The sequence below is a fragment of the Coregonus clupeaformis genome, chromosome 23, assembly GCF_020615455.1.
Source record: "Coregonus clupeaformis isolate EN_2021a chromosome 23, ASM2061545v1, whole genome shotgun sequence".
In the NCBI taxonomy this organism is placed as follows: Eukaryota; Metazoa; Chordata; class Actinopteri; order Salmoniformes; family Salmonidae; genus Coregonus; species Coregonus clupeaformis.
Genome location: NC_059214.1, coordinates 4,719,431 through 4,745,308, shown reverse-complemented (window position 1 = coordinate 4,745,308; position 25,878 = coordinate 4,719,431). Strand labels below are relative to the sequence as shown.

Sequence of the window (25,878 nt, the reverse complement as noted above, 5' to 3'; positions counted from 1 at the left end):
GTTGTTAAAGTTGTCCAGATATCCCTTACCAGTGTTCTCTCCACCCAAACACAAAGGATCAAAGACCAACTCTAACCACACAATATAGAACTGACCCTCTCTGTCCCTCTCCTCTTCGACCAAAACAATCCCTCCCCCTCTTCCAACTGACCTCTCACAGCAGCGGTTGCCCCTGGCAACACCAATAGGAACAGATGCTGTGGGGCTGGCCTGCCTTTTGACCCCCATTGACCTATGACCCCTCTAGTTTCTGAATGGGCGGGTCATCCGAGAGGCCCCACCAGAACTATATTGAGTTTCTAAACCGCCTGAGCCACCACAAATCTAGGATCAGATTGCCCCAGCCCCAGCCCCAATCCTAGCCTTACCATTAAGCGATGCCATTAGGCGGTGTCACACTGAAATCCTTCCCCTCCAGATGTAATGAATGTATTGATCCGATGTAATAAGATGTGTACTTCCTGTGTGCTGATGGTTTCTCTCCTGTGTGTGTCTCAGGTACAGAGACCTAGTGGACACCACTCTAGCTGTCAAGAAGAAGCTTTCATCAGAGGAGAAATGTCGCTTTGTTCTGCAGCAGTGCAAACTCCAAGGATGGCAGGTTCGTGGTGGTGTCTCTGCTTCCTTAATCTCTGTCTGTCTCTCTCTCCACACAAAAGAATGGAAGAGGAATATTTTGAGCCCAGACTACTATATTTTGAAATCCCATGGACTACTGATTAAACATATTATTTATTATTATTACAGCTGCCTCTAAATCAACCCCCCTAGACTACACACACACACACACACACATACAAACAAACAAACATACACACAGAAACACACACACACACATCAAGCTGCAGTCAGGAGCGGTCCATGACACCTCCCCCTCCCCTCCCTGTCTCCCAGACTGTCTGTGTGTGTGTGACCTCTGGGGTTCACGGCGGCTCCCGGCTCACACACACGCACACTCTCTCACAATGCCTCCCAGACACTTTCTCACACACACACACATACACCCAGGCCCACACACACACATTTCTGACAAGTGGTGTATATAGGAATTAATAGTCTGGGTGTGTGGGCGCATGTCGGTGCCATGGTCTGTGCACCTGTCCTAGGCGGGACGAGGCGACCCTTACACCCCGCCCCAGGAAGAGGGTAACTACCCCTCTACACTCACCCAACATTCACTAAATTCAGCAATAGTCTTTTAACAGATCCAAAAACATGTTACATCTGTATCCATTCACACACACCCTCAGTCATAGAGGATGATAGAAGATGGGAGGAAGATAGAGATTGATGGAGAATGGGAGGAATATAGAGGAAGATGGAGGAAGATGGAGGATGGGAGGAATATAGAGGAAGATGGACGATGGGAGGAAGATAGAGCATGTTAGAGTATGGGAGGATGGGAGGATGGGAGGAAGATAAAGGATGGGAGGAAGATGGAGATTGATAGAGGATGGGAGGAATATAGAGGAAGATGGAGGAAGATGGAGGATGGGAGGAATATAGAGGAAGATGGAGGAAAATGGAGGATGGGAGGAAGATAGGGGAAGATAGAGGATGGGAGGAAGATAGAGGATGTTAGAGTATGGGAGGATGGGAGGAAGATAAGGGAAAATACAGGAAGATGGAGGATGGGAGGAAGATGGAGGACAATGAAAGGAATGGGGAAGATGGGAGGAAGATACGGAAAGATGGAGGAAGATAGAGGAAGATAGAATATGGGAGGAAGATAGAGGATGATGGAGGATGGGAGGAAGATGGAGGAAGATGGAGAATGGGAGGAAGATAGAGGATGATAGAAGATGGGAGGAAGATGGAGATTGATAGAGGATGGGAGGAATATAGAGGAAAATTGAGGAAGATGAAGGATGATAGAGGATGGGAGGGTGGAAGGATGGGAGGAAGATGGAGGAAGATAGAGGATGATAGAGGATGATAGAGAATGGGAGGAAGATGGAGGAAGATGGAGAATGGGAGGAAGATAGAGGATGATAGAAGATGGGAGGAAGATGGAGATTGATAGAGGATGGGAGGAATATAGAGGTAAATTGAGGAAGATGAAGGATGATAGAGGATGGGAGGATGGAAGGATGGGAGGAAGATGGAGGAAGATAGAGGATGGAGGAAGATATAGGAAGATAGAGGATGATAGAGGATGATAGAGGATGGGAGGAAGATGAGGGAAGATGGAGGAAGATGGAGGAAGATGGAGGAAGATGAGGGAAGATGAGGGAAAATGAAGGAAGATGGAGGAAGATAGAGGATGATAGAGGATGGGAGGAAGATGAGGGAAGATGGAGGAAGATGGAGGAAGATGGAGGAAGATGAGGGAAGATGAGGGAAAATGAAGGAAGATGGAGGAAGATAGAGGATGATAGAGGATGGAGGAAGATGGAGGATGATAGAGGATGGGAGGAACATAGAGGAAGATAGAGGATGATAGAGTATGGAGGAAGATGGAGGATGATAGAGGATGATAGAGGATGGGAGGAACATAGAGGAAGAAAGAGGATGATAGAGGAAGGAGGAAGATGGAGGAAGATGGTGGAAGATTAAGGAAGATGGAGGAAGATGAGGGAAAATGAAGGAAGATGGCGGAAGATAGAGGATGATAGAGGATGGAGGAAGATGGAGGATGATAGAGGATGGAGGACGATGGAGGAAGATAGAGGATGATAGAGGATGAAGGAAGATGGTGGAAGATTAAGGAAGATGGAGGAAGATGGAGGATGATAGAGCATGGGAGGATGGGAGGAAGATAGGGAGAGAATAAGAGAGGGAAAGGGAGACTTCAGAGATTCATTGCTTTAGTCTCAGTACTTGAACTTGTTGTTCTCTAACTTGAAACTACACTGAACAAAAATATAAACGCAACATGTAAAGTGTTGGTCCCGTGTTTCATGAGCTGAAATAAGAAATCCCAGAAATTTTCCATACGCACAAAAGCTTATTTCTCTCAAATTTTGTGCACAAATGTGTTTATATCCCTGTTAGTGAGCATTTATCCTTTGCCAAGATTATCCATCCATCTGACAGTTGTGGCATATCAAGAAGCTGACTAAACAGCAAACTCATTACACAGGTGCATCTTGTGCTGGGGACAATAAAATACCACTTTTATTTAAAATGTGCAGTTTTGTCACACAACACAATGCTACAGATGTTTCAAGTTTTTAGGGAGCATGCAATTGGCACGCTGACTGCAGGAATGTCCACCAGCGCTGTTGCCAGAGAATTGAATGTTAATTTCTCTACCATAAGCTGCCTCCAACATTGTTTTAGAGAATTTGGCATTGCGTCCAACCTGCCTTACAACCAATGTTCCCTCTAATGTTTTTCCGCACTGAGAAAATGTCAGGTCTGCTGAGCGCAAACTTGAACATTGTGAAAATTCTGTGCAACTTCCAGCGCGCGTTTACTGTGAACACTGAGGCTGTACCTGCTTTAAGTTACAGTTTTAACAGTGGTCAGTCATGTAGGCTACTGTGGCTATTTGATCATAATGTAGGCCTACCAGAGTGGCCACCATCAAAAACAATGGAGAAAATACATCCCATAACATTTTAACATGGAAATAGCTGTTCTATCATTCATCCTACAGTAGCAGCCAATGTGTGGTGTTCAATATAGGCCTACATTCCATGAGAACTTTGAAAAAAACATGCAGGGCTAACCTTTAGCCACTCAGACAAGGAGGTGACTGAAAATGTTGTTGTGTTGATTAATGCAAGAAATCACTTTACAAAATAAAATGCATTATTATTCCCATACCATTATTACAGAGAATCAGACAAATTATGCTACCCTCTGCGTATTGGGTACTTTGCTTATTCAAGTCTGCCTCAAAATACAACACAGCACCTTTAAGACAAAAAAAAAATCTCTTTACCTGATTTTCTTTTCAAAGGTGTCTAGAAATGTACACGTTTTGTGCTCTTGTAGGAAGCAATCACTCCCCTATTGCTGACTACAAATGATCTATAACTGGGTTAATAACTCACTAACTAGAAAAGGATATGAACAGTTTTTCCCTTTTGTGGGGAAAAACGAATTCTGATTGGCTGGGCCTGGCTCCCAATGGCTACACCCCTGTCCAGTCATGTGAAATCCATAGATTAGGGCCTAATCAATTTATTTCAAATGACTGATTTCCTTATAAATGATCAGAGGCCTTCCGCGCACTTTTAAGGTCCTTACTACTGAAAAGTGTCTGTTCCAGGTGCTGATTTCCTTATATTTTATATTTACATTTTAGTCATTTCGCAGACGCTCTTATCCAGAGCGACTTACAGTTAGTGAGTGCATACATTTTTCATACTTTTTCATACATTTTTATATGAACTGTAACTCAGTAAAATCTTTGAAATTGTTACATGTTGCGTTTATATTTTTGTTCAGTGTAACTACAGCAAACTCATTGAACCCTTAAACTGACTGAACCCCATCCCTCTCTCTGTCTCTGTCTCTCTCTCTGTCTCTGTCTCTCTCTCTCTGTCGCTGTCTATGTCTCTATCTCTATCTCTGTCTCTGTCTCTCTCTCTGTCTCTCTCTGATGCTGTCTCTGTCTCTGTCGCTCTCTCTGTTGCTGTCTCTGTCTCTGTCTCTCTCTGTCTCTGTCTCTGTCTCTATCTCTGTCTCTGTCTCTCTCTCTGTCGCTGTCTCTGTCTCTGTCGCACTCTCTGTTGCTGTCTCTGTCTCTGTCTCTCTCTGTGTCTCTGTCTCTCTCTCTGTCGCTGTCTCTGTCTCTGTCTCTGTCTCTCTCTGTCTCTGTCTCTGTCTCTCTCTCTGTCTCTGTCTCTGTCTCTGTCTCTGTCTCTGTCTCTGTCTCTGTCTCTATCTCTCTGTCTCTGTCTCTGTCTCTGTCTCTGTCTCTGTCTCTGTCTCTGTCTCTGTCTCTGTCTCTGTCTCTGTCTCTCTCTCTGTCTCTCTGTCTCTGTCTCTGTCTCTGTCTCTGTCTCTGTCTCTGTCTCTGTGTCTCAGATGAGCAGCAGTAAGGTGTTTCTGAGGTACTGGCAGGCTGACCAGCTAAACGACCGCTGCCACCAACTACACAGGAAGATCATCACCTGCCAGAAAGGTACAGCACAACTTGCATCCCTGTGTGTGTGTGTGTGTGTGTGTGTGTAATATTAACCACTCTCTTTCCCTCTACCCTCTGTCAGTGATCCGTGGCTGGCTGGCCAGGCAGCGTGTGCGACATAGACTGTCATCCCAGCCAACAGAGGATTGCAGTGTCCAGAGGTTCCTCCAGGGGGCAGAAGACCAGGGCCTGTGCACCTACGACCACCTGGTCATCCAGAACGCCTCCGACATCGCCCGCGAGAGCGACCACCAGCGCTGCCATGGCAACGGGTCACACGGCAACAGCCCGCCCCTCGGTGAGAGGCCCGAGCCGGTTGGGGAAGAAGAAGATACCCCCAAGAGGTAAGAGACCACCCCTTTCGCCCTCGTAGAGAAGTCGCTCGTGGTGGTTTTGTGTTTCTTCATTGGTTTGAAGCTAATAGTATAATGTAATATAATGATAATGGATTGGATGTAGATTATATTCTGTAGCTGTCAGTAACTCAACCAATCCACCACAGATACTATAGGGATGTCAAGGTCACAAGGTGTGTGTGTACATGTGTGAACAGTGTGTGTGTCATGTGATGTATGAGTTATGAGGTCATTGAGCCCGTGCTGGCTGGTGGCTATAATTCCATATGATGATTGATAAGATAATGAGTTAAACATCAGCATGTATTAATGTTTCAACAATGTCCCCGTGCCTACACTGACCTATGGCTGCAGCGCATTAAGGCTTTATCCTAGTCCAAAATGTGTACACGTACACACAGCAGTGCCATCGGGTGATTCACATTTTCAAACTGTCTATTTAGATTTTCCAACGGGGCTATACATTTGGATGATGTTTTTTTATTGCCTGAGTAGCCTTGTTTCACTGCCAAAAATAAAATTAAACCATCTAGTGTTCAGCGAAATCATATAGTCAAATAATTAACATCCAATCACATTAACCGTTACTCTCTCGCGGGAATTAAACTAACGGTCCGTATGTAGCCAAACGTAGCTGCTGCTCATTCCGTTTCCTCGAAAATGTATAAATGGTTAAAAGAAGTACAGCCTGCGTCCATAGAGACACATACCAGCTCTACTGGTAGTACTGCTACTACCAGCAGTACTACACCTGCACCTGTCGACGACACAAGTTGTTCTGCTTCCACGAGCACATCCAATGCTAGCATCAGTAATTCTACATTTGTTGCTAGCCCAGCTAGCATGGACACTGACAGTTGTGAATCTGATGCAGCCGAAGAGCTACTGCCCCCTTACCCGGGAAAGCACCGAACAACAGACAAATATGATGAGAACTATATTGATTTGGGGTTCACTTCTATTGGGAGTAGTGCCTTTCCTAATCCACAGTGTGTTATATGTGCAAAAGTACTATCTCACAACTCGATGAAACCTTTACTCTTGCGCAGACATTTAGAAACTAAACATACCAATTTTAAAAATAAGCCACAGGAGTTTTTTTAGCAAGAATTAAGACGACTTTCGAGTAGTAAGACATGTATAAAAGCAACAGATACCATTAATAAGAAGGGGCTAGAAGCGTCTTATATGGTGAGCTACCTAGTGGGTAGGACAGGCAAGCCCCATACTATTGTGGAGGACTTAATTATTCCTGCTGCCGCGGATATGGCTGGGACAATGCTGGGGGGAAAGGCCAAAAAAACTATACAGACAATGCCTTCATCAAACATCACTGTTTCACAACGCATCAGTGACATGGCAGGATATATTTTGAAACAATTACTGCTTCGCATACAAGCCAGTGAATTGTATGCGTTACAGCTGGATGAGTCAACAGACGTGGGGGGCCTGGCACAGCTCCTGGTATATGTCTGTTACGTTTATGGGGGGTCAATTAAGGAAGACATCCTCTTCTGTAAACCACTGGAAACCAGGACAACAGTACTGGACAGCTTTGTGACATCAAATGGACTTTGGTGGTCAAGATGTGTTGGTATCTGTACTGATGGCGCAAAAGCCATGACAGGGAGACATAGTGGAGTGGTGACACGCGTGCAAGCAGTTGCTCCCAACGCCATTTGGGCACACTGCAGCATCCACAGAGAGGCTCTTGCTGCCAAGGGAATGCCTGACAGCTTGAAATACGTTTTGGACACTACAGTGAAAATGGTTGACTTTGTTAAAGCAAGGCCCCTGAACTCTAGTGTATTTTCTGCATTATGCAATGATATGGGCAGCGACCATGTAATGCTTTTACAACATACAGAAGTGCGCTGGTTATCAAGGGGCAAAGTATTGACACGTTTTTTTGAATTGAGAGACGAGCTTAAAGTTTTCTTTACTGACCATCATTTTCACTTGTCTGACCGCTTGCATGATGACGAGTTTCTCACATGACTGGCCTGTCTGGGTGATGTCTTTTCTCGCCTGAATGATCTGAATCTAGGATTACAGGGACTCTCTGCAACTATATTCAATGTGCGGGACAATATTGAGGCTATGACTAAGAAGTTGGAGCTCTTCTCTGTCTGCATTAACTAGGACAACACACAGGTCTTTTCATCATTGTGTGATTTTTTTGTGTGCAAATGAACTGAAGCTGGGTGACTCTCTCCAATACAACCCAACATTGCAGAGTTATCTGCATCCTTTCAAACACACTCTTCTCATTAACCTGTGGTGAGTTATTCACCATTTTTGATGAACAAATAAGGTTTTATATGTAAGAGGGCTAAATAAAGAGAAAAATTATTGATTATTATTATTTGTGCCCTGGTCCTATAAGAGCTCTTTGTCACTTCCCACGAGCCGGGTTGGGACAAAAACTCACACTCATTCTTATGTAATAATAATACATGTATAGTGTGTGTGTGTGGCAGGCTTACAATGATGGCAAAAAACAACATTTGAGAGTGCGCTGACCCTGGTGCTAGAGGGGGTATGCAGCTGGAGGTTGAATGTTTGAAGGGGTACGGGACTATAGAAAGTTTGGGAACCACTGTTCTAGAGTGGTTCCCAAACTTACTTAATACTTTTCGAATTCTCAGCGCAGCTCAAGCAATTTCTCCAACTGTTGCCACAACTGTCAACGCATTCAAATGACTAGAGGATGCGGAGCCGCGTTGGATGGGAATTGTGCGGAGGTGCGTGTTCGGGCTGTGCGTCACCTGCGGGTGGTGGTCTCAGAGCTGTGTGGCTGTGTCACAATGGGACACTGGACTATCACGTCCTAGCGTCAGTGGACTATGATTTACACTTTATACAGTTTCTAGTTGACATGGCAACCATTGTTTGAATTGTAAGACGGGCCCAAATGCTTTTCCAGTGTAGGGACTAGGAAATGAGAGAGGCTGTCATTTTAGAATGAATTCCTGTATTCCTTCCGAATATGCTAATAAGACAGATATAAGCCTCCAATTGGCCAGAACAGCTGCAAGTCTGATTGTGTTTGAAAATGCAATTTAACACTGGGGGTGTACATCCTGCAGACAGAGGAAACACACACAGAGAGACACAAACATGCACACGAACACACACACAACACTCTTCCCTGTGCTTCTGTCCTCCATGTGCCCTTACATGCTAGCAGGACATATGCTACTGGGACAGAGACTGGAAGATAGGGGCTTTGGAGTCAGGGATTGAGAGGGGGATGAGGGAGAGGGGGAGGAGGGAGAGGGGGAGCAGGGAGGAAGGAGAGGAGGAGGAAGGAAAAGGGAGGGCAAGGAGAAGGGGATGGGGATGTCAATGGTAATCCCCCTTTCCTCCCTCCTCCCTCCTCCCTCCTCCCTCCTCCTCCTCCTCCTCCTCCTCCTCCTCGCTCCTCCTCCTCCTCCTCCTCCTCCTCCTCCCTCTCGAGAGTAATTTTCTCTCTCACACACACTAATTCTGTCATCAGCATTAGGAGGGGTTAACAGGTGAGGAGGGTGTGTGTGGAGAGGGGGATATGGGTGAGGGAAGGTGTGTGTGTGTGGAGAGGAGGGTATGGGTGAGGGAGGGTGTGTGGAGAGGGGGATATGGGTGAGGGAGGGTGTGTGTGGAGAGGGGGATATGGGTGAGGGAGGGTGTGTGGAGAGGGGGATATGGGTGAGGTAGGGTGTGTGTGGAGAGGGGGATATGGGTGAGGGAGGGTGTGTGGAGACGTGGAAGGGGGATATGGGTGAGGGAGGGGTGGGGTGGTGGTGTGTCGCTGGGATCCCTGTGGGAGTGTCCCATGCCAGATTACTACGCTACTCCCACTCTCACCAAAGTCAGTCGGAAACCTCTTCAGGCAGTAAAGCCCCTCCACACACACATGTTATGTTCTTCTATCCTCGTGGGGACCTAAAATTAAATTCCATTCAAAATCATATTTTCCCTAACCCTAACCCTAACCACTAACCCCTTACCGTTACCTTAATTCTAACCATAATTGTAACCCAAACCCTAACCCTAACCTTAAAATAGCTGTTTTACTATCCTTGTGGGGACTTTAGGATAGAAGAACCAACACACACACACACACACACACACACACACACTCACACACACACACACACACACACACACACACACACACACACACACACACACAGACAGACAGACAGACAAACAAACACACAGAGACACACACACACTATCTCTCTCACACACACACACATACATACACAACCCCCCCTCCACCTGGTCCAGAGGGACCAACAGATGGCTTCCTCCAGATTAGAGAAGGAAATATCAAACTACAGAGCAGAGTGAATATCATATTACAGCAAGCCGATTAGACTTAAACATTTAAGAGCAGAAATAATCCATTGGGTTTCCACTCTTTATCCCCCGTATTGGCCTCTTTAGAACATATTTGTGGCATGACAGATGATGCAGACATACATTTGAGTGGAGTCTGTGGTTGATATGATGGGAATAATTAAATTAATCTGGATTTGTATTAGATTAAAAGTAATGATCTTATTGTTGTGGCTCTCAAGGAAAATCATATTATGTTTGGTTGGAACCAGGATCAAATATCAACAGAAGGTGTGGTTGTCCATGATGAGGGTTAGAGGAGAGAGGGAGGAGCGATGGAGATAGGAAATAGAAACAGACAGAAAGTGAGATGGGATGGAAAGGAGAGGAAGAGAGTGATATAGAGCAATAGAGGGAGAGAAAAAGACTAATGGAAATGGGGATAAGAAAATTGTCATGTTCATTTATTTCTCATGTCAATCTGATTTCCCATGTAGGGTTGTGGAGAAGAGCGGGAGAAACCAAGACGGCTCTGTCGGTGGGGGGAGCCGGACTATCCGCCACTTCCGCTCCAGCTCAGTGCCCATCCCTCTGGCTATTGGGAACTTGGTACATTCCAGCCATGGCCCATCCATCAAATCGGCCCTTCAGCAGGTGGACCACACCACTGAGGATGGGGGAGGAGGGGGAGGCTTGCCATCACCACGGAAACAGCCTCCCCCTAAACCCAAGCGGGACCCCAACACTCGTCTGAGTGCGTCCTACGAGGCGGTCAGCGCCGGACTGACCCTGGGACCCCCAAGAGAGAGCCCCACCCCAGAGGGCTACAGGTCCCCTGCAGGGAGCCCCCCCAAAACACAGCTGTCCCCTACAGATGGTACAATATAACACCCCAATCATGACATACTGTTCAACTATCATTACCTTAGCCTCTATGTACCCCAAAACACAGCTGTCAGTGTGACTGTTGTGAACTGTTTCTCCTTTCATGTCTCCCCTCCCCAGCTCTGTCCAAGCCGCGGCCCCACAGTGATGACTACACCACCATGAGAAAGGTGCCTCCTCCCAAGCCCAAGAGGAACCCCAACACCAAGCTCACTGGCTCCTATGAAGAGATCAATGCTGCCGGCTTTAACCTCCTCCAGCTCCGCCCCGCTGATGTCAAACTGGCCCTGCTGTCCCACACCGGGGGGCTAGGGGGTCTCGGGGGGCTAATGCAGCGTGCAGCGTCTGTGGACGGCCCACAAGGCGTAACACTGAGCCATGACCAGGATGAGGAGGATGTGTACATAGAGATGGTGGGAGCTCAGGCCAGGAGTTACAGTCTAGGAGGGGGTTACCAGGACCCCCCCGACAGCCCCGAGCAGGGAGACGCCGAGGCCGTCTATGAGGAAATGAAGTACTTCCTGCCCGAGGAGGTGGGACTTCCTGTGGGAGGGGCGGTTGCTGCGGCGAAGGCCACCGGGAAGCTGGAGGCGTTAGGGTTGATGTTAGGGGGGTTAGGGTTGGGCTTGTACCCCCCTCAGAATGGGGAGGGGAAGAGGGCAGGGCTGGGGGGTGTAGCTACCACTATGGAGGCCCAAACATCCGCCGCCGGAGGGTGCAGCAAGCCAACTCATAGTAAAGAAGGAGGATGTGACATCCCTGCACCCTTCCCCAACCTGCTCACCCACCGCCCCCCTCTCCTGGTGTTCCCACCCTCCCCCGTCACCTGTTCCCCTGCATCTGACGAGTCGCCCCTCACCCCTCTGGAGGTGAAGAAGCTGCCTGTGTTTGAGACCAACCTGAACTACGCCGGCCCAGACAGCCCCCTCTCCCCTCAGTACTACCGCCAGCGCGCTGACTCCTCCCCCTCTCTTTCCATCCTCCTCCCAGACAAGCCCACTCCTCCCCTCACCCCTCCACCTCCCCCTCCTCCCCACAATGCCCTGCCTCCCCCCTATCGCCCCCCCTCCCACTTCCCCTTCCCCCCAGAGTCCAGCATCCTCTCCCTTACCCGGGCTGCTTCCATCACGGGCGGGGGCGGCTTGGACTCTCCCAAGCCCTCCTACTCTTCCTCCTCTCATAGGGCTGGGGGGGACAAGCCCCCTCCCTACTCTCCGGCCAAGTCCACCCGCCCAGAGCCGCGCCGTAACCACTCCAGCACATCCTCACCCCTGCTGTTCAACCCAGCCAACGGGAGACCCCTGACCAGCCCTCAGCCAGCCCTGGATGAGCTCAACACCCTGTTCTGCTCTGGACGCAGCCTACTCAAGAAGTCCACTACAGGACGCAAGATGAGGGAGGGAGGTATGTCACAATGTAACACACACACACACACACATACACAGATGACCTTTACCTCTCTGTGTAATGCTTCACACACTGTCTCATACACCCCCTGACCCTGCACACACACATCTGACCCAGAACACCCTAGAACTGTGTCTTTGTGTGTCTTTTTGTGTGTGTGTGTGTGTGTGTGTGTGTGTGTGTGTGTGTGTGTGTGTGTGTGTGTGTGTGTGTGTGTGTGTGTGTGTGTGTGTGTGCACGTGTGTGTGGTGCTAAACTCTGAGGTGATGAAGACATGAATCCATGACAGCGGAGGCTATTAGTGCTTCTACGTCCTTCAATCTCAGGGAGCTGATTACAGACAGACACAGTGTTACTGGTGCTAGGCTACGCACTGTCTGTCTGTCTGTCTTGATCTATACCTGTTGATCAATAGAGGACAGAGTCAAGAGGAGGAGGAGAGGAGGGAGAGAGAAGGAGGAGGAGGAGGGAGAGAGGAGGAAGATGAGGAGGGAGAGAGGATGAGAGAAGAGAGAGAGGAGGAGGAGAGGAGGGAGAGAGGAGGAGGAGGAGGGAGAGAGGAGGAAGATGAGGAGGAAGAGAGGAGGAGGAGAGGAGGGAGAGAGAAGGAGGAGAGTAGTGATAGAAAGGAGGAGGAGAGGAGGGAGAGAAAAGTAGGAGAGTAGAGAGAGAAAGGAGGAGGAGAGGAGGGAAAGAGGAGGAGGAAAGTAGAGAGAGAGGACGAGGAGAGGAGGAGGAGAGGAGGGAGAGAGAAGCAGGAGAGTAGAGAGAGAAAGGAGGAGGAGAGGAGGGAGAGAGGAGGAGGAGAGGAGGAAGAGAGGAGGCGGAGAGGAGGGATAGAGAATGAGGAGAGGAGGGAGAAAGGAGGAGGAGGAGGAGGAGGGAGAGAGAGAGGAGGGGGAGAGGAGGGAGAGAGGAGGAGGAAAGTAGAGAGAGAGGAGGAGGAGAGGAGGGAGAGAGGAGGAAGAGAGGAGGGAGAGAGGAGGGGGAGAGGAGGGATAGAGAATGAGGAGAGGAGGGAGAGAGGAGGAGGAGGAGGAGGAAGAGGAGGAGGAGGGAGAGAGAGAGGAGGAGGAGAGGAGGGAGAGAGGAGGAGGAAAGTAGAGAGCGAGGAGGAGGAGAGGAGGGAGAGAGGAGGAGGAGGAGGGAGAGAGGAGGAGGAGAGGAGGGAGAGAGGAGGGGGAGAGGAGGGATAGAGAAGGAGGAGAGAAGGGAGAGAGGAGGAGAGGAGAGACGAGGATGAGAGGAGGGAGAGAGGAAGAGGAGAGGAGGGAGAAAGAAGGAGAGAAGGGAGAGAGGAGGAGGAGGGAGAGAGGAGGAGGAGAGGAGGGAGAGAGGAGGAAGAGAGTAGCTAGAAAGGAGGAAAAGAAGGAAGAGAGGAGGAGGAGAGTAGCTAGAGAGGAGGAGGAGAGGAGGGAGAGAGGAGGAAGAGAATAGGAAGATAGGAGGTGGAGGGGAGGGAGAGAGGAGGAGGAGAGGAGGGAGAGAGGAGGAGGAGAGTAGAGAGAGAGAAGGAGGAAAGTAGAGAGAGAGGAAGAGGAGAGGAGGGAGAAAGAAGGAGAGAAGGGAGAGAGGAGGAGGAGGGAGAGAGGAGGAGGAGAGGAGGGAGAGAGGAGGAGGAGAGGAGGGAGAGAGATGGAGGAGAGGAGAGAGAGAGTAGGAGGAGGAGATGGGGAGGAGGAGAGGAGGGTGAGAGGAGGGGGAGAGAGGAGGAGGAGAGGAGGAAGAGAGAAGGAGGAGAGTAGAGAGAGAGAAGGAGGAGAGGAGGGAGAAAGAAGGAGAGAAGGGAGAGAGAAGGAGGAGAGGTGGGAGAGAGGAGGAGGAGAGAAGGGAGAGAGGAGGATGAGAGGAGGGAGAGAGGAGGAGGAGAGGAGGGAGAGAGAAGGAGGAGAGTAGTGATAGAAAGGAGGAGGAGAGGAGGGAGAGAAAAGTAGGAGAGTAGAGAGAGAAAGGAGGAGGAGAGGAGGGAAAGAGGAGGAGGAAAGTAGAGAGAGAGGACGAGGAGAGGGAGAGGAGGGAGAGAGAAGCAGGAGAGTAGAGAGAGAAAGGAGGAGGAGAGGAGGGAGAGAGGAGGAAGAGAGGAGGAAGAGAGGAGGCGGAGAGGAGGGATAGAGAATGAGGAGAGGAGGGAGAGAGGAGGAGGAGGAGGAGGAGGGAGAGAGAGAGAGAGGGGGAGAGGAGGGAGAGAGGAGGAGGAAAGTAGAGAGAGAGGAGGAGGAGAGGAGGGAGAGATGAGGAAGAGAGGAGGGAGAGAGGGGGGGAGAGGGATGGATAGAGAATGAGGAGAGGAGGGAGAGAGGAGGAGGAGGAGGAGGAGGAGGAGGGAGAGAGAGAGGAGGGGGGAGAGGAGGGAGAGAGGAGGAGGAAAGTAGAGAGCGAGGAGGAGGAGAGGAGGGAGAGAGGAGGAGGAGGAGGGAGAGAGGAGGAGGAGAGGAGGGAGAGAGGAGGGGGGAGAGGAGGGATAGAGAAGGAGGAGAGAAGGGAGAGAGGAGAGGAGAGACGAGGATGAGAGGAGGGAGAGAGGAGGAGGAGAGGAGGGAGAGAGGAGGAAGAGAGTAGCTAGAGAGGAGGAAAAGATGGAAGAGAGGAGGAGGAGAGTAGCTAGAGAGGAGGAGGAGAGGAGGGAGAGAGAAGGAGGAGAGGAGAGAGAGAGTAGGAGGAGGAGATGAGGAGGATGAGAGGAGGGTGAGAGGAGGGGGAGAGAGGAGGAGGAGAGGAGGAAGAGAGAAGGAGGAAAGTAGAGAAAGAGGAGAGGAGAGGAGGGAGAAAGGAGGAGGAGAGTAGAAGAGAGGAGGAGGAGAGGAGGGAGAGAGGAGGAGAAGGAAGAGGAGGGAGAGAGAGAGGAGGAGGAGGAGGGAGGAGGAGGAGGACGAGAGGAGGGATAGAGGAGGAGGAGGAGTGTAGGAAGAGAAGAGGAGGAGAGGAGGGAGAGTGGAGGTGGAGAGGAGGAAGAGAGGAGGAAGAGAGGAGGAAGAGAGAAGGTGTTAAGTAGAGAGATAGGAGGAGGAGAGAAGGGAGAGAGGAGGAGGAGAGGAGGGAGAGAGTAGGAGGAGAGGAGGGAGAGAGAAGCAGGAGAGGAGGTAGAGAGGAGGAGGAGGGAGAGAGAGGAGGGAGGAGGAGGAGGAGAGGAGGGAGAGAGGAGGAGGAGAGGAGGGAGAGAGGTGGAGGAGAGAAGGGAGAGAGGAGGAGGGAGAGAGAAGGAGGAGAGGAGGAAGTGAGGAGGAGGAGGGAGAGAGGAGGAAGAGAGAAGGAGTTAAGTAGAGAAATAGGAGCAGGAGAGAATGGAGAGAGGAGGAGGGGGAGAGAGAAGCAGGAGAGGAGGTAGAGAGGAGGTAGAGAGAGTAGGGGGAGGGAGGAAGAGAGAGGAAGAGAGAGAGGAGAGGAGGGAGAGAGGTGGAGGAGATGAGGGAGAGAGAAGGAGGAGAGTAGAGAGAGAGGAGGGAGGAGGAGAGGAGAGGGTAGAGGAGGAGGAGAGGAGGAGGAGAGGAGGGAGAGAGAAGGAGGAAAGTAGAGAGAGAGGAGGAGGAGAGGAGGAGGAGAGGAGGGATAGAAAAGGAGTAGAGGAGGGAGAGAGGATGAGGAGGATGTAGAGGAGGAGGAGGAGGAGGATGAGGGAGAGAGGAGGAGGAGGGAGAGAGGAGGAGGAGAGTAGGAGGAGAGGAGGGAGAGCGGAGGTGGAGAGGAGGAAGAGAGAATGAGTTAAGTAGAGAGAGGAGGAGGAGAGGAGGGTGAAAGAAGGAGAGAAGGGAGAGAGGAGTTTGAGAGGAGCGAGAGTGGAGGAGGAGAGGAGGGAGAGAGAAGGAGGAAAGTAGAGAGAGAAGAGGAGGAGAGGAGGGAGAGAGAAGGAGGAAAGTAGAGAGAGAGGAGGAGGAGAGGAGGGAGAGAGGAGGGGGAGAGGAGGGATAGAGAAGGAGGAGAGAAGGGAGAGAGGAGGAGAGGAGAGACGAGGATGAGAGGAGGGAGAGAGGAGGAGGAGAGGAGGGAGAGAGGAGGAAGAGAGTAGCTAGAGAGGAGGAAAAGAAGGAAGAGAGGAGGAGGAGAGTAGCTAGAGAGGAGGAGGAGAGGAGGGAGAGAGAAGGAGGAGAGGAGAGAGAGAGTAGGAGGAGGAGATGAGGAGGATGAGAGGAGGGTGAGAGGAGGGGGAGAGAGGAGGAGGAGAGGAGGAAGAGAGAAGGAGGAAAGTAGAGAAAGAGGAGAGGAGAGGAGGGAGAAAGGAGGAGGAGAGTAGAAGAGAGGAGGAGGAGAGGAGAGGAGAGAGGAGGAGAAGGAAGAGGAGGGAGAGAGAGAGGAGGAGGAGGAGGGAGGAGGACGAGGACGAGAGGAGGGATAGAGGAGGAGGAGGAGTGTAGGAAGAGAAGAGGAGGAGAGGAGGGAGAGTGGAGGTGGAGAGGAGGAAGAGAGGAGGAAGAGAGGAGGAAGAGAGAAGGTGTTAAGTAGAGAGATAGGAGGAGGAGAGGAGGAGGAGAGGAGGAGGAGAGGAATGATAGAAAAGAGGAGAGGAGGGAGAGAGGAGGAGGAGAGGATGGAGAAAGAAGGAGAGAAGGGAGAGAGGAGGAGGGAGAGAGGAGGAGGAGAGGAGGGAGAGAGAAGCAGGAGAGGAGGGAGAGAGGAGGAGGAGGGGAGGGAGAGAGGAGGAGGAGGAGGAGGAAGAGGATGGAGAGAGAGAGGAGGAGCAGGGAGGAGGAGGAGAGGAGGGGGAGAGGAGGAGGAGAGTAGGAAGAGAGGAGGAAGAGAGGAGGAGAGGAGGGAGAGCGGAGAAGGAGAGGAGGAAGAGAGGAAGAAGAGAGAAGGAGTTAAGTAGAGAGAGAGGAGGAGGAGAGGAGGGAGAGAGGAGGAGGAGAGGAGAGGAGGGAGAGAGGAGGAGGAGGGAGAGAGTGGAGGGGGAGGGAGGAGGAGGAGAGGAGGGAGAGAGGAGGAGGAGAGGAGTGAGAGAGGTGGAGGAGATGAGGGAGAGAGAAGGAGGAGAGTAGAGAGAGAGGAGGAGGAGGAGAGGAGAGAGGAGGAGGGGAGGAGGGAGAGAGGAGGAGGAGAGGAGGGAGAGAGGAGGAGGAGAGGACGGAGAGAGAAGGAGGAGATGAGGGAGAGAAGAGGGAGATAGGAGGAGGAGAATAGGAGGATAGGAGGGAGAGAGAAGGAGGAAAGGAGGGAGAGAGGAGGAGGGGGGAGAGAGGAGGAGTGGAGGAGGGAGAGAGAAGAAGAGGAGAGGAGGGAGAGAGAAGGAGGAGAGGAGGGAGAGAGGAGGAGGAGAGGACGGAGAGAGAAGGAGGAGAGGAGGGAGAAAGAAGGGAGGGAGATAGGAGGAGGAGAATAGGAGGATACGAGGGAGAGAGAATGAGGAAAGGAGGGAGGGAGAGAGAGAGGAGGAGGGGGGCGAGAAGAGGAGGAGGAGGAGAGGAGGGAGAGAGGAGGAGAAGGAGGAGGGAGATAGGAGGAGGAGAAGAGGGAGCGAGGAGGAAGAGAGGAGGAGGAGAAGAGATAGAGAGGAGGAGGAGGAGCAGAGGAGAGGAGGAGGAGAGGAGGGAGAGAGGAGGAGGAGAGTAGAGAGAGAGAAGGAGGAGAAGAGAAGAGAAGAGAAGAGAAGAGAAGAGAAGAGAAGAGAAGAGAAGAGAAGAGAAGAGAAGAGAAGAGAAGAGAAGAGAAGAGAAGAAAAGAGGAGGAGGAGGAGGAGGAGGAGGAGGAGGAGGAGGAGGAGGAGGAGGAGGAGAGTAGAACCCAAGGCCCTTCATGGTTGTGAGGTCTGCGGTCTTGGGTGAGGTCTGGGGTTCACTCAACAACCAAGAATTCACAAAATTAAGAATCTGCATGCAGAATTTTGCTAAAACATCCTCCTTGTACAACGTAAAACACAAAATAATGCATGCAGAGCAGAATTAGGCCAATACCTGTTAAATTCTACAACCACCTAAAAGGAAGCAATTCCCAAACCTTCCATAACAAAGCCATCACCTACAGAGAGATGAACCTGGAGAAGAGTCCCCTAAGCAAGCTGGTCCTGGGGCTCTGATCACAAACACAAACAGACCCCACAGAGCCCCAGGACAGCAACACAATTAGACCCAACCATACAATGAGAAAACAAAAAGATAATTACTTGACACATTGGAAAGAATTTACAAAAAACTGAGCAAACTGGAATGCTATTTGGCCCTAAACAGAGAGTACACAGTGGCAGAATACCTGGCCACGGTGACTGACCCAAAATTAAGGAAAGCATTGACTATGTACAGACTCAATGAGCATAGCCTTGCTATTGAGAAAGGCCGCCGTAGGCAGACCAGGCTCTCAAGAGAAGACAGGCTATGTGCACGCTGCCCACAAAATGAGGTGGAAACTGAGCTGCACTTCCTAACCTCCTGCCAAATGTATCACCACATTAGAGACACATATTTCCCTCAGATTACACAGACCCACAAAGAATTTGAAAACAAATCCAATTTTGATAAACTCACATATCTATTGGCTGAAATACCACAGTGTGCCATCACAGCAGCACAATTTGTGACCTGTTGCCACAAGAAAAGGGCAACCAGTGAAGAAAAAACACAATTGTAAATACAACCCATATTTAAACATATTTTTTTCTCCCTTTTGTACTTGACCTATTTGCACATTGTTATGACACTCTATACATCCATAGTATGACATTTGAAATGTCTCTATTCCTTTTTTTTTTATGTGAGTGTAATGTTTACTGTTCATTTTTATTGTTTATTTCACTTTGGTTTATTATCTATTTCACTTGCTTTGGCAATGTAAACAGATGTTTCCCATGCCAATAAATTCCTTTGAATTGAGTTGAATTGAATTGAGTAGGGAGAGAGGAGGAGGAGGAGGAGGGAGAGAGAGAGGAGGAGGAGGAGGAGGGAGAGAGGAGGAGGAGATGAGGGATGGAGGAGGAGGAGGAGGAGGAGGGAGAGAGGAGGAGGAGAGGAGGGAGAGAGGAGGAGGAGGGGAGTAGCTAGAGAGGAGGAGGAGGAGAGGAGGGAGAGGGGAGAAGGAGAGTAGGGAGATTAGAGGAGAGAGGGTGATTTCCCTTCTCCAGATTGTGAAAGATATGTCACTCCTTCCCACATATAATTACATTTGTCTTCAAGTGACAGGACGTCTCAGTTGACTGTGTAATGCTTGCACGGCATGACACCCACCCACACACTGATGCTGATTCTACTGTACAGTACATTAGTGCAAACAGTGAAAGAGAATCTCAACCATTATCATACTCTAATATGATGTAGTATGAAATCTAACTAATAAATAAATCACAACACAATCACATAATCATGTCATCATGAATTATAAATCTGATGTTAAAACACCCTATTTGGGTTAGATCATATGGAGTAACAAAGGGTAGATGAGCTAATATTAAACAGGTGTTTTAAAGGCATTGAGACGCGATGCCTAGATTATGATTATCAGGTTATCAAACAGCTGTGAACTGCAGCTGGGCAGAGAGCCACTCTATCATACCCAGGTACTCTCTCTACCAGACCCCATTCTAACCTCATATAAGAGAATATAAATCATTCATATAGACTCAATCTCATCAGATTTATGATGTTGGCTGGGAATGTAATCCAATATCACCTCAATAACACAGGTATATACCAACCATACCCCAGCTTGGAATATTCCATATCATTCTGGAACGGTACAGGAACAACATGATGGGAATTGATTTGGGGTTCCACGTCTCTCAAGTGGAACAGATGCTCCGGTCACAGCCTTGCCTTCCGCTGATGAAGTTAAGATATGACGTTAGAAAGGCAATTTCACCAAACCACTGTATAGTGCATGCAGAGCAGAGCACGTAGGCCCCTTGGTGCCAGTGATGCATCACCTAACCTTTGGAGAAGAAGGGCAAAGGTATGTATCACTCATATCAATGGAGATGGTCAACACTAGAGCTACACTAGGTCACAGTGTTCCTACACATGTACGAGATCGATGGGGCTGTAGTGGAGCGGATCGAGAGCTTCAAGTTCCTTGGCGTCCACATCACTAAGGACTTAACATGGTCCACACACATGCACACGGTCGTGAAGAGGGCACGATAGCACCTCTTCCCGTTCAGGAGGCTGAGAAGATTTGGCATGGGCCCTCAGATCCTCAGAAAGTTCTACAGCTGCACCATCGAGAGCATCTTGACTGGCTGCATCACCGCTTGATATGGCAATTGCACCACCCTCGACCGCAAAGCGCTACAGAGGGTAGTGGGGACAGCCCAGTACATCACCAGGCGGTGTCAGAGGAAGGCCCGTCACATTGCCAAAAACTCCAGCCACCCAAGCCATAGACTGTTCACTCTGCTACCGTCTGGTTAACGGTACCGGAGAATCGGCTCTCGGACCAACAGGCTGCAAGACAGCTTCTACCCCCAAGCCATAAGTCTGCTAATTAGCCAGAGTGCTAAATAGTTAATTAATGGTTACCCGGACTATCTACACTGACTCTATTTTGCACCGACCCTACGCACACTCACTAGACTGAGTGTACAAAACATTAGGAACACCTTTCCATGACATAGACTACTGACCAGGTGAATCCAGGTGAAAGCTATGATCCCTTATTGATGTCACTTGTTAAATCCACTTCCATCAGTGTAGATTAAGGGGAGGAGACAGGTTAAAGAAGGATGTTTAAGCCTTGAGAATATTGAGACGTGGATTGTGTATGTGTGCCATTCAGAGGGTGAATGGGCAAGACAAAATATTGAAGTGCCTTTGAACAGGTTGTGTTAGTAGGTGCCAAGCGCACCGGTTTGAGTATGTCAAGAACTGCAACGCTGCTGGGTTTTTCACGCTCAACATTTTCCCGTGTGTGTCAAGAATGATCCACCACCTAAAGGACATCCAGCCAACTTGACACAACTGTGGGAAGCATTGGAGTCAACATTGGCCAGCATCTCTGTGGAACGCTTTCGACACCTTGTAGAGCAACAAGCTCTCACAGTCTCACGTCAGAATTAGACGTTCATCCATGTTTCTTAATGTCACATTTCGAAGTTGTTCCAAAGGTTAAGGTTAGGCATTAACTCTGAATGGTTAAGGTAAGGGTTAAGGTTAGGCATTAACTCTGAATGGTTAAGGTAAGGGTTAAGGTTTGGGATTGGCTTAAAACAAAATTATCGAAAACCACTTTCTATCACTGGATTCAAACATGCAACCTTTGTCACCAGAGGCAGATGCTTACACCAATCTACCATCCCCATCCACAACACCTTAGCAAAATCGAAACCTATTTGAAGGTAATAGCGCTCACTGTTGCCCCTAGTGGTCAGTTTCCAGGTCATCTCCCGACGTCCTCAGACATGGATGGACGTTGAATACTGACTTGTATCACGGGTGACCTGGCTGTGTAGAGTCCATGGCCTGATTAATTGAGGCTGTTCTAAGGGAATAAGGGGGTGCAACTCAATATTAGGAAGGTGTTCCTAATTTTTTGTACACCGTGTATATACACACTCAAACACACACTACACTGACACTCTCACACAAAACCCACACACATTCACATACACTACATATGCACACACACACATAAAACACCCGCATACCGACAACACATACACACAAACGCACACACACATACACACACACTTTTAAACTCATCATATGCTGCTGCTACTCTGTTATTTATTTTACTCTTATTATCTATCCTGATGCCTAGTCACTTTACCCTGCCTTTATGTACATATCTACCTCAAATACCTCATACTGTACCCCTGCACATTGATCTGGTACTAGTACTCCCTGTATATAGCTCCACATTGATCTGGTACTGGTACTCCCTGTATATAGCTCAACATTGATCTGGTACTCCCTGTATATAGCTCCACTTTGATCTGGTACTGGTACTCCCTGTATATAGCTCCACATTGATCTGGTACTGGTACTCCCTGTATATAGCTCCACATTGATCTGGTACTGGTACTCCCTGTATATAGCTCCACATTGATCTGGTACTGGTACTCCCTGTATATAGCTCCACATTGATCTGGTACTGGTACTCCCTGTATATAGCTCCACATTGATCTGGTACTGGTACTCCCTGTATATAGCTCCACATTGATCTGGTACTGGTACTCCCTGTATATAGCTCCACATTGATCTGGTACTGGTACTCCCTGTATATAGCTCCACATTGATCTGGTACTGGTACTCCCTGTATATAGCTCCACATTGATCTGGTACCGGTACTCCCTGTATATAGCTCCACATTGATCTGGTACTGGTACTCCCTGTATATAGCTCCACATTGATCTGGTACTGGTACTCCCTCTATGTAGCTCCATTATTGTGTATTTTATTCCTCTTGTGTTAATTCTGCACTGTTGGGAAGGGCCCGTACGCAAGCATTTCACGGTTAAGTCTACACCCGTTGTATTCGGCATTACATTTATATTTTAGTCATTTAGCAGACGCTCTTATCCAGAGCGACTTACAGTTAGTGAGTGCATACATTTGTCATAGTTGTATGGCTGTGGTCAGTAGTTCTGGTCAATAGTGGTCAGTAGTTGTGTGGTTGTGTTCTGTAGTTGTGGTCAGTAGTTGTTTGGTTATGGTCAGTAATTGTGGTTAGTAGTTGTATGGCTGTGGTCAATAGTTGTATGGCTGTGGTCAGTAGTTGTATGGCTGTGATGAGTAGTTGTGGTCAGTAGATGTATGGCTGTGGTCAGTAGTTGTTGTCAGTACTTGTATGGCTGTGGTCAGTAGTTGCATGGCTGTGGTCAGTAGCGTGGCTGTTGTCAGTAGTTGTTGTCAGCATCTGTATGGCTGTGGTCAGTAGTTGTGGTTAGTAGTTATATGGCTGTGGTCAGTAGTTGTGGTTAGTAGTTGTATGGCTGTGGTCATAGTTGTATTGCTGTGGTCAGTAGTTGTATGGCTGTGGTCAATAGTTGTATGGCTGTGGTCAATAGTTGTATGGCTGTGGTCAGTAGTTGTTGTCAGTTGTTTTATGGCTCTGGGCAGTAGTTCTGGTCAATAGTGGTCAGTAGTTGTGTTCAAAAGTTGTGTGGGTGTGTTCAGTAGTTGTGGTCAGTAGTTGTGGTGAGTAGTATGGCTGTGGTCAGTAGTTGTGGTCAGTAGTGTGGCTGTGGTCAGTAGTTGTGGTTAGTAGTTGTATGGCTGTGGTCAGTAGTTGTGGTCAGTAGTTGCATGGCTGTGGTCAGTAGTTGCATGAATGTGGTCAGTAGTGTGGATGTGGTCAGTAGTGTGGCTGTGGTCAGTAGTTGTGGTTAGTAGTATGGCTATGGTCAGTAGTTGTGGTCAGTAGTGTGGCTGTGGTCAGTAGTTGTGGTTAGTAGTTGTATGCTGTGGTCAGTAGTTGTATGGCTGTGGTCAGTAGTTGTATGGCTGTGGTCAGTAGTTCTATGTCTGCAGTGACTAGTTGTGTCGTTGTGTTCAGTGGTTGTGGTCAGTAGTTGTTTTTTAAAAGGTATATGGCTGTGGTCAGTAGTTGTGGTCAGTTGTTGTATGGCTGTGGTCAGTAGTTCTGGTCAAAAGTAGTCAGTAGTTGTGTTCAGAAGTTGTGTGGTTGTGTTCAGTAGTTGTGGTCAGTAGTATGGCTATGGTCAGTAGTTGTGGTCAGTTGTGTGGCTGTGGTCAGGAGGTTTATGCTGTGGTCAGTAGTTGTATGGCTGTGGTCAGTAGTTGTATGGCTGTGGTCAAAAGTTGTATGGCTGTGGTCAGTAGTTGTGGTCAGTTGTTGTATGGCGCTGGGCAGTAGTTCTGGTCAATAGCGGTCAGTAGTTGTGTTCAAATGTTGTGCGGTTGTGTTCAGTAGTTGTGTTCAGTAGTTGTGGTCAGTAGTTGTGGCCAGTAGTTTGGCTGTGGTCAGTAGTTGTGGTTAGTATTTGTATGCTGTGGTCAGTAGTTGTATGGTTGTGGTCAGTAGTTGTGTTCAGTAGATGTATGGCTGTGGTCAGTAGTTGTGGTCAGTAGATGTATGGCTGTGGTCAGTAGTTGTGGTCAGTACTTGTATGGCTGAGGTCAGTAGTTGTGGTCAGTACTTGTATGGCTGTGGTCAGTAGTTGCATGGCTGTGGTCAGTAGTTGCATGGCTGTGATCAGTAGTGTGGCTGTGGTCAGTAGTTCTGGTTAGTAGTTGTATGGCTGTGGTCAGTAGGTGTATGGTTGTGGTCAGTAGTTGTGGTCAGTAGTTGTATTGCTGTGGTCAGTAGTTGTATGGCTGTGGTCAGTAGTTGTATGGTTGTGGTCAATAGTTGTATGGCTGTGGTCAATAGTTGTATGGCTGTGGTCAGTAGTTGTGGTCAGTTGTTGTATGGCTCTGGGCAGTAGTTCTGGTCAATAGTGGTCAGTAGTTGTTTTCAAACGTTGTGTGGTTGTGTTCAGTAGTTGTGTTCAGTAGTTGTGGTTAGTAGTATGGCTATGGTCAGTAGTTGTGGTCAGTAGTGTGGCTGTGGTCAGTAGTTGTGGTTAGTAGTTGTATGCTGTGGTCAGTAGTTGTATGACTGTGGTCAGTAGTTCTATGTCTGTGGTGAGTAGTGGTGTCGTTGTGGTCAGTAGTTGTGGTCAGTAGTTGTATGGCTGTGGACAGTAGTTGTGGTCAGTAGCTGTATGGCTGTGGTCAGTAGTTCTATGTCTGCGGTCAATAGTTGTATGGCTGTGGTCAGTAATTGTATGGCTGTGGTCAGTAGTTTTATGTCTGCGGTGAGTAGTGGTGTCGTGTTCAGTGGTTGTGGTCAGTAATTGTTTTTTGAAAAGTTGTATTGCTGTGGTTAGTAGTTGTGGTCAGTAGTGTGGCTGTGGTCTGTAGTTGTGGTTAGTAGTAGTTGTATGGCTGTGGTCAGTAGTTGTATGGCTGTGGTCGGTAGTTGTGGTCAGTAGCTGTATGGCTGTGGTCAGTAGTTGTATGGCTGTGGTCAGTAGATGTATGGCTGTGGTCAGTAGTTTTATGGATGTGGTCAGTAGTGGTGTCGCTGTGTTCAGTGGTTATGGTCAATAGTTGTATGGCTGTGGTCAGTAGTTGTATGGCTGTGGTCAGTAGTTGTGGTCAGTAGTTGTATGGCTGTGGTCAGTAGTTGTATTGCTGTGGTCAGTAGTTGTATGGCTGTGGTCAGTAGTTGTATTGCTGTGGTCAGTAGTTGTATGGCTGTGGTCAGTAGTTGTATTGCTGTGGTCAGTAGTTACATTTACATTTTAGTCATTTGACAAAGTAGTGGTGTCGTGTTCAGTGGTTGTGGTCAGTAGTTGTTTTTTGAAAAGTTGTATGGCTGTGGTCAGTAGTTGTGGTCAGTAGTGTGGCTGTTATCAGTAGTTGTGGTTAGTAGTAGTTGTATGGCTGTGGTCAGTAGTTGTATAGCTGTGGTCGGTAGTTGTGGTCAGTAGCTGTATGGCTGTGGTCAGTAGGTATATGGCTGTGGTCAGTAGATGTATGGCTGTGGTCAGTAGTTTTATGGATGTGGTCAGTAGTGGTGTCGCTGTGTTCAGTGGTTATGGTCAATAGTTGTATGGCTGTGGTCAGTAGTTGTATGGCTGTGGTCAGTAGTTGTGGTCAGTAGTTGTATGGCTGTGGTCAGTAGTTGTATTGCTGTGGTCAGTAGTTTTATGGCTGTGGTCAGTAGTTGTATTGCTGTGGTCAGTAGTTGTATGGCTGTGGTCAGTAGTTGTATAGCTGTGGTCAGTAGTTACATTTACATTTTAGTCATTTGACAAATAAAATTAGATTTTAATTTGATCAAATGGGTACAATGTGTTCTCACTTTGCCTGTTACTGCAGTGATTTAAAGAGACCATTTCATAAAATACATGTTCAAACTCTTCCCTTCAACACTAAATATGATATGAACACAAGCAATAACTGTTAG

At 48.6% G+C, this 25,878-nt stretch overlaps 1 protein-coding gene across 1 annotated transcript in view; it reads left to right on the top strand.

Annotated features, from left to right (window-relative positions):
* LOC121536376 (unconventional myosin-XVI) overlaps positions 1-25,878 on the top strand; it is a 179,804-nt gene that overhangs the window by 122,282 nt on the left and 31,644 nt on the right. Inside the window, exons 27-31 of the mRNA XM_041843646.2 lie at positions 499-601; positions 4,981-5,077; positions 5,163-5,424; positions 10,257-10,636; positions 10,765-12,048. Coding sequence (XP_041699580.2) covers positions 499-601; positions 4,981-5,077; positions 5,163-5,424; positions 10,257-10,636; positions 10,765-12,048 — 2,126 coding nt within the window. The remainder of the gene's footprint in view (positions 1-498; positions 602-4,980; positions 5,078-5,162; positions 5,425-10,256; positions 10,637-10,764; positions 12,049-25,878) is intronic.